The sequence below is a fragment of the Gnatocerus cornutus genome, chromosome 2 (assembly GCF_029298725.1).
Source record: "Gnatocerus cornutus isolate USDA-ARS CGAHR chromosome 2, icGnaCorn1.1, whole genome shotgun sequence".
Classification (NCBI taxonomy): Eukaryota; Metazoa; Arthropoda; class Insecta; order Coleoptera; family Tenebrionidae; genus Gnatocerus; species Gnatocerus cornutus.
Genome location: NC_142234.1, coordinates 14,113,604 through 14,123,794, shown reverse-complemented (window position 1 = coordinate 14,123,794; position 10,191 = coordinate 14,113,604). Strand labels below are relative to the sequence as shown.

Sequence of the window (10,191 nt, the reverse complement as noted above, 5' to 3'; positions counted from 1 at the left end):
AACAAACTCTCAATTTCTTGAAGTGTTGGTAACATCTACATCCACTCAAGCATTGTCTGGTCTTATCTAATTTGAAGATAATTTATCATCAATTTTATTCCAATTATTATTTAATTTAAAAATGGTCGGTTTAATTAAACTCCAATATTATCTGTAGCTGCCGATGATTTAACATAATTTATTGCTTAAATTTGTGGCCACATCCAAATTCAACCAAAGTAATTATAGTTGATTGTGCATGTGTTTCTAATTCAAATTCATCAATCGTGCAGACGCCTCAATTGAAATATTAGTTCATAATTTATATCGCATGTTTGAGTTTGATGTATTTGTCCTATGTAATAAATTATCCTTGACACTCATAAACCTGTAGCTACCTGAGTTAACGAGAATCGTGTCAATAAAAATCAATTGCTTCGCTGAATAAACTGGATTTATGTCATTTCTGGCTTCCTAATCGCCGTCTTAAAATATCCGTGATAATTTTTTAATATTAACAATCTTCGACCTTTAAAACTAACATCTGACCAAAGTGATTTAAGTATGCAGAAATTTAGGTCCGATAAACTAAAAACAAATTAATATAAAAACAGGTAAATGCACAGTTTACGCTTTAATATTAATGACGTAATCATGGACAACACAGGTGAAGGCTGGACACGTTAAATAACAACATGGCGTCATTAATTAAGTAGACAATTTAGTGGAAAATTAGATTTTTATAATCTGACTAAAAAAACGTTAATCTAAGTTTGCTGACAAATACGGACTTTAATTTATAACAAACATGCAAACAACGGATTTTATTTGCACAAATGTTGGTGGAAAATTATTTTGGATTTCGATCTTCTAAATAAGCGCTTTATCTAAATTATGATGGATAACGACCTTTATCCAGCATACGCACGCTTATTAATCTTGAAGGACGGTTATATTGGAGGATGTCGACAAAATAAGTTATTTATTAATTATTAATTTCAAAACCTGACAAAACTGTAGGTATAGCAAGTTTTTATCATTCATCGCAGGTTTTTGAGTTTAGGAGTTAAAACAATGAAAATTATGACAACAATTTATTATTTGATTATAATTTTACTGATTTAAGGGGAATGAATCACTGCTGAGTTCATTTTAAGCTAAAATGAATTTTCGATTTTATAAAAAGAATAACAAAAAAATGTATCATTTCGGAATTTTGGAATTAGAAAACGTTCTATTTTTATTTCTCAAATCCCCCAAGATTTCTTTACATCATATAAATAAATTCAAAATGGATATAGCAGCTTTACACTTTAAGCCGACGAAATTTAATAATTTTGTAATAAAAAGACGTTATTTGGAGATTCAAAAAATTAAGAGATATTTTGGGGCTGTTTAACTAGCAATTCTTCAAAAAAAGTCTATCGAATAATTTTATTTAAATTTTGATAACCTTTGGATCTAAAATCTAATTTTGATGAGATTGCGTTTAAACGCCAAAGTTTTTCCAAAATCGACACAAATATGTCATTTTAATCCCTCAATTTTAATCTGCAAACTTATTTTTTGTTCCTGCAATAATTTCCAAAAGCAACTTTTATATTTTATTTCTCAACTGTAACACAGAAGTCTCTTTAATTTAGGAGAAAATTTAAGGTAAATTGCCAATAAAAAAATCTGGGCGTTTTTCACTCGTAGATTTTAACACATTTTTGTTCTATAATGTACTTATTTAATTTTAATTTTTAGAAACCGATTTCTTACAATTAAATATCAAATCACGCGACAAAATAAGAACCAGATAAACAAATATTATCAAGCAATAAACATGAAAGTCAACACTTCATTAATTCCAGCGATTTAAGGAATAGCCTGCATAAACTTAATGGTTGTGTTTGACAAGCCCAATAAAATTATGCTGAATTAAGTGGTAAAAGCATGTTGCTAGGTGCCGCGGGATTATGAAATAAATCGGAACAAAATGCTAATTTATTTTTTTTAATTGTAAGCATGAAAGTTTAATTGTTCGAGTCCTTGGTGGCTATTTTTCTTTAGTAAAAATTATTATTTTTCTTTAGATGGTGGCTTATATAATTCTAGACTATATAATTTAAATATATTATTTTTACAACTGAGTAATCCCGTTGAGAGCTGTCTGAAATTTGCATGGTCACGTGGATTACGTTCGATTGTTATAATATAACCAACCATCATCCGGCAAGAGAGCAAATTTACTCAGACCCAATAGTGCAGCAGCTCGAGCAAGTGGTGTGTTTAGTCGTCTTCCACAAGATCCAAGGTAAGTCAATTTTGAGTTAATTTCAACTACTGACCATTTCAAGACTTAAGTTTTAACATAGCATATTAAATAATTCCGGAAGAACATGATTTTTTTAAATAAAATTTTTTTTTGTTACCTTTTGTCTGAGCGCAAAGTGTACTCACCTTCCTGGTGCCATAAAAATGTACGAAATTTACAAATATTTACCTTTCTTGTATTCAGAATCTTGACACCGTGTAGGTCAAGTCTAATTTTTTTTTGGCACTTTTTCTGCCCCAATTCCCATTGATAAAATTTCGGTAGTACGACGCAGTTGGCACACGTGCTCCCATTTGGTCACTTTCCAATTCCTCGCTTTTTCAAAATTCAAGGTTTTGGGGTTCAATCTTACTCGCGTGATGTGTTCAAAATTATGTAAATTATCAAAAATCGAAAAAAAAATTCTTCAGCCATGTTCTTGACGTTGACCAGACAGTTAGTTTCTCGAGGATGCCGCCCTGGGCAGCCAACATTCTTCTTTTTCATAATAGCAGTAATTACAGCCGCTCTAAAAAACCGAAGAAAGACGTGACACTTTTAAATAACGAGGTGCACGACGAGAGAATGAAAAATCGTGTTTTATATACGATATATTTATCGTGCACTGGATAGTGAAATGCGGCCAAGGCTGCGAATCTAGGACCTTAGTATTCACACTTGCAATTTTTGAGGAACTTAAATACGCGTTTCGAGTGAAACCTTACTCGACGGCTTTGCGTTTTTGTGGCTATCGTGAGTGATTTGGGGCGATGATAATTTCATCATCTTTTTGTTTCTTGGAAAGTTCATTTAAATTTAAACTTGTTTTTGATTTTTCTGGTTATAATTTCCCAAACTGAATTGGAGTGATATGTTATCAATTTTTTGCCTTGTTGGTGTTATTTCTTGCCCACTGATAGATAACAAAGTGCATACGGTAACATCTTTGCTACGCTCGAGTAAGTAAGGTCAATTTGGCGGCGATAGCGGAAATAGCTGTTGGTTGAGAATGGATCTGGCTGATGCAATTGTGAGATTCGACAAAAAGAGGTCTCAGAGATTGATTGATCCATGTCGGTGCTTCAGGCTGTTTTCAAAATCGTTTTTCGTTGGGTTTAGATTCTTTGGCATTTTTTACTTCAAATAGTTTTCAATGAAAAAGACTTCTAATGCCGGTCGAGAAAAGTAAATGAGATTTTAACAAGCAAAAAATTATGTGGGCTGTCTTCTTTACTCATTTATAACTGTCTTGTAATTTCTAAGATAGCAACGCGTCAAAATGGCAAGATCTTCTCAGTCTTTTCAATGCTGGATTACAGTACAAAATCGATGTATAAATTCCTGACTTTTGAATATGAAAATTCAGATTCAGAATCAGGAGGATAGTTCACTTTAGAAATGATTTTTCATTTTTCCAATGAAATTTTGTCCATTGTTATGAAAATGAAAAATAAGAGTTTATGTTTTACATTTTATTTGTCTGTTTTTTTTTCGCTACATAATTATACTATTTTTGTGCAAAGAACACAAGTTCTGCATAACTAATCGCCTTTTAAATATTATGCATGTAAATTACTAGCAAATTTGTTTTGCTGAACAACTTTGAAACAAAAAGATTAGTGAAATGCGTCGCAACGGTTTTTTTAATTAACAAACTCGTTTTATTAAATTATAATAAAAAAATTAATAAAACTCTGATTCACAAACATTGTTACCACAGATAATTCCCAGCTAGACCACTTGTCTGCTTAATGACGTCATAATAAACACCATAATCTCATCCATTACGCATTGTACGCCAATCCACTCGCACTATTCAATCACAATTGCCGTTGAAAGACGAAGGAAATTCAAATCCTGGTTACATCAGCCGCATCATTGATAAACTTATCGCACCATGACTTTAACATTCTTTACCGAAAGATTGACCCGACCTATATCTGCATGATATCCCGATCTGTATAAATGGGTAGTAAACAGAGTAGTAGTAGCTCAAACTTGCCTTCATCATCTTTCAGGCTAACAAACTGTGACAATGCCAAGCATACTTCATGAAGTCACTATTCCTTTCAAGAAGGCCACTTTTGGAATGGGGTGCTTTTGGGCATGTGATGCTCTGTTTGGGGCTCAACCTGGAGTATTAAGAACTAGGGTTGGATATTCTGGAGGCACCACCTTAGATCCCCAGTACCGGAAACTGTAAGAAATACGACGAAATTGGTGATTTCACTTATTTGTTGTTAATTTGTAGAGGCGACCACACTGAAGTCATTGAAATTGATTATGACCCTAAAGTTATTAGCTACGAAGATCTCTTGGAGTTGTTCTGGAAAAACCACGAATACGGTCTCACTACCATCATCAAAAAACAGGTACGTTATTTTGAAAAATTGAAAGAAAGTCATTAAAATACCTTCTTTAGTATATGTCGTTGATTTTGTACCACGACGACGACCAAAAGCACATCGCCGAGATTTCCCTGAAAAAAGAAGCTCATAAACACAACCAGAAACTCATGACTGAAATAAAACAAGCTGGAGCTTTTTACCCTGCTGAAAAGTAAGCTCAAAACCATTTGAAATTAGTCTCTAATCCTTTTTTGCAGTTACCATCAAAAATATCGATTGCAAGAACATTCCTGGTTGTGTGAAGAATTGGGTTTAACACCAGAGCTTTTACAGACATCCCACGTCGCTGCTCGTCTCAACGGATATTTAGTCGGAGTTGGTAAATTGGACGAGTTTGAAAAAGACGTGCCTAAACTGGCGTTGACTGATAAAATCGCTAGTTTTGTTCGTGCGCAACTTATTGAAAATGAAGGAGGAAATTTGTACTGCTAAGTGATGGATTTTTTGAATGGACATCTTGCTAATTATTTATTTTATAAGTGATAAAATAGTTGTAGAACTTTGATTTATGGGCCCACATTATGTTCAGTATTAGGTGTTATTGTGTGCTGGACTATGCATTTCTTGTTACTGGTGAACGTATTAAAAGATTCTTATTAGAAGACACAGTTTTATTTTTAACGCTTACGCAACTTTGACTAATTACGCGGCAAACTGGTAATCACTAGTAATTTTGAACAAACCTTGAACTGATCCGAAAATGATAGATTTTATTATTTAAAGAGGCACTGTTATGCTCTTGGCAAATATTCTAACTTTTGTTAAGCATGCGAGTTATTTTTTTTATTACAGAGCGTCAGTAATTTTTAGTTGTGTTGCTTGCCCTTGGCCGAATTTAAAATAATTTTTGGAAAGCTGGTATGAGTGCGAGGCCAAATTAGTTGATAATATTAGAAAGTGTGTTATATTTAGGTTTTTAGTGCATCGCTGCTAAAACAAACCTTTTTTTTTACTAAAAAAAAAAATTGAAGCAGGAAATTTGTGGAGAGTTTCCAAATTTAAAAATTTCACTGTCTTGGCTTGAATGAATAAAGTGCTATGTCTACACAATTTATTGCATAAGATCTTTAGTTTTTACAGTTATTACTTTAATTTGAAAAATTCATGGTCAAGCATAGACTAAAAATCTTGTCACAGTTCTCCTGAGAGTTTAACACTTCCATTAAAGGAAACTTAATTCGATTAGAAACAAGTCTAAAGAGAGGAGACAGCAGAAAAATATAGTTCAAGTTCTTCTGAACTTCCAAGAACTATAATTATTATTAAAGCAAATATGACAACTGCTTTGAAAGAAGATTCGACAGACTATAAAACACTGCACAAATTTCTAAAAACAAATAGCAACAAGCTACCAACTTGAAATCCATCAAAACATGAACAAAATATTGACAAAGTTATTTTTTCCATTTCGTTTTATAACTGGATAAATGCTGAGACTTTGAACACGGAAAAACGTTGCTAACATAAAAGTTTTTGAAGCAATTTAAATTAAAACGATTGATGTTATTCTTATTATAAATCTATTTTTTTTTTGAGGAAATGATTCATAAGAAAAATTAAAATAATTTGCTCTTAAAAAAAAAGAAGAGACATCAAAAATCGGTTTTTCAACAAATTTGGTGGATGCGCCGGGTCGGAAGTTCGATCAATAAAAAAATATCTTTGACATTAATTACTTATAAAATTAGATAAAATAAAATAAATAAAAAAATTAATGTGTAAGTTATAAAAATATTTGGAAATGTTATGAAAATTCTTTGATGTTTATCTAAAAAATCTTAATCAAATTAAAAATTAAATTTTTATTAAAAAATAAATCTAAGAATAGTCAAATACACTAGTAATTACTTAAACTATGCAGTTTTATTGCGGTATCTTTTAATTGTAATAATTTAAAAATATTACAAACTAAAAATTCAAGGGTAGATCAATAGACTAATAGCTGTACTTTGCATTTTTTATATCATGTTATCTTTTACAAATCGATACTGTAATGTTTACCTACCGCATCCTATAATCCTAACTTAGACATACGTATTTGTCTTTTGATCTTGAAATAACCAACTTATGGTAATTTAGATTTGGCTTCCTTCTTGCACAGAGCTTAGTTGAATTCTGGCGGATTAAGTTTTGCCAGTCAGATACAACATATTATTTGAACACATTTGTTGATAGTCACAAAGTAAGTACATTTTTTATTAATTTTTCCGTTGCTTAATTGACACTTTATTTTAGGCGAAAAGTTAATTCAAAGAAAGGGGTGCGGTCTTTTCATAATTATCCTTTTCTCGTGCTCTTATTAATAATATATGGCTGTGTTTTCTTATGACTCTGTTTTGTCATGAAAATTGACCATCAATTACTGCTAAATGTTCATAATAACCAGTTCAGTTTGATAATTGCTGTAATTGAAGAGTTTAACTTGAACAACATGTAATTATTGTAAGTAATAAAAAATTAAACTATTATTCCAACAAGAGGAGTTGTTCTGATAATCCAATTAATAAAAATTCAGTTTGGTTTTAGACGGTACGAAGATTACCATCACGTTATTTTCGTGTTAATTACTACAATTATTTTAGTTTGTACAGTAATGTTATAAAATAATTGGAAATGAAACGTTACGATTGGGAATCAAACATTAAAACCATCATTCTAGCCCTTAGAATGTTGGGTTTGTGGCCCCCAGGAGATGATAATTACAACAGCTTCTACATGGTTCACGCTGCTGTTGTGCTAACTCTATTCCTCTTTGGTCACCTCTTCTTTCAAGCAGCCAACATCTATTTTATTCGTACAGATCTAGAAGCAGTCACTGGAACAATTTACGTTCTTCTCGTCGAAATGATTGTCGTCTTTAAAGTCAATTATTTTATCCGAAACATTGAAACAACCAAACAATTTTTGAAAATTCTACAAACCGACATGTTTCAACCAAGAAATGATGTCCAAATTTGTGCTATCAAAACGAGTATTTGGTTCTGGAAGTTTATTTATAGAACGTTGTTGTATTTCTGCATTGGAACAAATTTGTTTTGGGCTATTTATCCACTTTTTGATGGATCTGGTTTGAGTGAGAAAAGATTGCCATTTTTGGCGTGGTATCCTTTCGATACTACAAAATCGCCGGTTTATGAGTTTACATATATTTATCAAGTTGTCAGTGTGAGTGTTATTACAACTCTTCATATTAACATCGATGGTATGGTTTCCGCCTTAAATATTTTTAATGGGAATCAGTTTGATATTTTATCTGATAACTTACGAAACTTGCATCAATTTGGAGAGAACATTTCGAGTAGTTTTGTCAAATGTATTAAGCATCACAAGGAGATCTTAAGGTAAAAAAAGTGATTCTAAACAAAGGAAAATAATATATTTTTAGTTTTATTGATAAATCCAACAAGGCTCTAAATTGGATTCTTTTGATCCAATTTGCCATTTTCGCTTTTTGCATTGGAATGACTATGTTTCAGCTAACCATCGTAAGTGGTTAAGTTAATTAAAAATACCGTTACATCTTTTTGTAGGTTCCACCATTGTCGAACGAATTCTATTCTTTAGTAGCTTACTTTTTCGCGATAACAACGCAGATTTTCATGTACTGTTGGTCCGGTAACGAGGTGGAAGTAAAGGTAATTCTTAAAAACGTAATTTACTAACGACTAAATTGTATTTTTAGAGTGGAAACTTGTGCTATTCAGTTTTTGAATGTGACTGGACAAATTTCTCCGAAGAAGTTAAAAAGAATCTGGTATTTTTTACAATGAGGTCGCAAAAACCAGTGAAATTGTCGGCTTTCAACCTGTTTACCTTATCACTTGACAACTTTTTGAGAGTAAAGCTGGTTGAGTTTACAATCTGAATATATATTTTTGATTTTAGATTCTCAAAACGTCGTATTCGTATTTTGCTCTTTTGAACCAGGTTACTGATAAATAAGGCATCAGCGTTACGAAAGTATAAATTATATTTTTGCTAAGTAGAAATAGATTAAATTTAGACATACATTTTATTTATATTGTCAATAAATGCCATCATGAACAATTTGGAGTTTTTCTATAGATTTTATAGCTCATAAGATAAATAATTTCAGGTCTTAATAATTTCTTTGTCAGAAAAGTAAGATGTATATTATAGGCAACCAACTATGCTTATAAAACAAATCCAAAATTTGGTAAAAACTAACTATTGCTCCTATTATTTAATTAGACACCTAAATGAAATGTGAAATCCATATAATGATGAAAAAGATGCAATAAGCACAACTTTTTTTTCTTAAATTTAGACATAAAACAATAATTCACATAATATGTAGTATCGGTTTCAAAAACAATCAAATTCTTTCGATAAATTTTAAAACTATAATAAATTTTTGTGGCAAATTTTAAGAACAAGTATTTTAAGAACAAGTAAACCAACCCACAGAACAAACAATTCCGTCCTTTTGAGCAAATTTTTGGTTTAAATTTAAAAATAACAGTTTAGCCTAGTTACGGGAATTCATTCATTCGTTCAGTTTCCTGTTGATTAATTTGAATAAAGAAAGTTTGCAGGTTTGTAGAGTGCGACAATTTTTCTAGGCTTTTTAATTTTTTTAAAATCATTGTATTAACAGGATTTTTGTATCTTTCACAGTCTCACAGAGCTGCTGAGTTGGCAAAGTTCGAATTTTAGCCAGTTTATTACTTTCCTGACAAAGAATCTTTACAAAAAATAGTTGCCCAACATGCTTGAACTGGTTATTGTTTTATTGGAATAATTATTAAAAGAAAACGATCGCAGCAATTAAAGCGATCTTGTTTCGTATTCTGTTTTTGATTCTGACTGGACAGATCTAACGGAAAACTTTAAAAAGAATTTGTTGATTTTCACAATGAATGTAAAACCTGTGAAGGTTTTAGCATATGACATTTTTTACGTTTCATTGGAAACGTTTATGAAAGTAGTATTAAAAAAGTGGACACGTTTAATAAAGTTAATACACCTATACATATAATTTTTTTACTTTTTATTTGCAGTGAAAAACTGTTCAATCTTCAAAATGCACCAGCAGCTTAAATATTTTCATTCACTAGAAATGTGCATTAAATAAGAAAAAATATATAATTATTTAATATAGAAATAACATAAGAATCTATGTAGGATTCAAGCAAATTTTGGCATTTTCATCAATGTGGAACAACGTTGCTTGTTAATAAAACCACAAAAATGGTGGATGCGCCAAAAAAATTTGAATTTCATCTAATTTGCTGTTATAAAATGTATATAATTTAATTTAAAATATGATTAATTTTTTACATTTGTGATAGTACGAGACTTTTACACTCAACCCTGGCTCTAGCTATATTTTGAAACTACTCATATCTTCAAAAAGTTTGTTGGATTGAATTAGCTTATATGACCCAACGTTATCTGTCCTTGGCATGCGGATTATGATGTATGTATTTTTATTTTTATTTCAGAAATAATGTTGTAAAGATGAGACAGCAGAGGAAAACTTTT

The 10,191-nt window shown here is 31.1% G+C and overlaps 2 protein-coding genes across 2 annotated transcripts; both read left to right on the top strand.

Annotated features, from left to right (window-relative positions):
* The first annotated feature begins 2,174 nt into the window (after window positions 1–2,174).
* MsrA (methionine sulfoxide reductase A) lies at window positions 2,175–5,288 on the top strand. The gene is made up of 5 exons (XM_088030845.1): window positions 2,175–2,278; window positions 4,297–4,477; window positions 4,530–4,650; window positions 4,701–4,837; window positions 4,884–5,288. Exons 2-5 carry the CDS (start codon window positions 4,314–4,316, stop codon window positions 5,116–5,118), a joined length of 657 nt encoding a protein of 218 aa, XP_087886971.1. The 5' UTR covers window positions 2,175–2,278; window positions 4,297–4,313; the 3' UTR covers window positions 5,119–5,288.
* Window positions 5,289–7,128: 1,840 nt separating this feature from the next.
* LOC148179290 (odorant receptor Or1-like) lies at window positions 7,129–8,639 on the top strand. The gene is made up of 6 exons (XM_088029282.1): window positions 7,129–7,215; window positions 7,269–8,027; window positions 8,072–8,171; window positions 8,217–8,321; window positions 8,369–8,524; window positions 8,572–8,639. Exons 2-6 carry the CDS (start codon window positions 7,300–7,302, stop codon window positions 8,626–8,628), a joined length of 1,146 nt encoding a protein of 381 aa, XP_087885408.1. The 5' UTR covers window positions 7,129–7,215; window positions 7,269–7,299; the 3' UTR covers window positions 8,629–8,639.
* The last annotated feature ends 1,552 nt before the right edge of the window (window positions 8,640–10,191 follow it).

Excerpts from the sequence above, each read along its gene's own strand:
- MsrA (XM_088030845.1), top strand. The coding sequence starts at position 4,314 with ATGCCAAGCATACTTCATGAAGTCACTATTCCTTTCAAGAAGGCCACT. Across the intron at positions 4,651-4,700 it reads CTACCATCATCAAAAAACAG|TATATGTCGTTGATTTTGTA; the intron begins GTACGTTATTTT and ends TACCTTCTTTAG. Across the intron at positions 4,838-4,883 it reads GCTTTTTACCCTGCTGAAAA|TTACCATCAAAAATATCGAT; the intron begins GTAAGCTCAAAA and ends CCTTTTTTGCAG.
- LOC148179290 (XM_088029282.1), top strand. The coding sequence starts at position 7,300 with ATGAAACGTTACGATTGGGAATCAAACATTAAAACCATCATTCTAGCC. Across the intron at positions 8,028-8,071 it reads CATCACAAGGAGATCTTAAG|TTTTATTGATAAATCCAACA; the intron begins GTAAAAAAAGTG and ends ATATATTTTTAG. Across the intron at positions 8,525-8,571 it reads CACTTGACAACTTTTTGAGA|ATTCTCAAAACGTCGTATTC; the intron begins GTAAAGCTGGTT and ends TTTTGATTTTAG.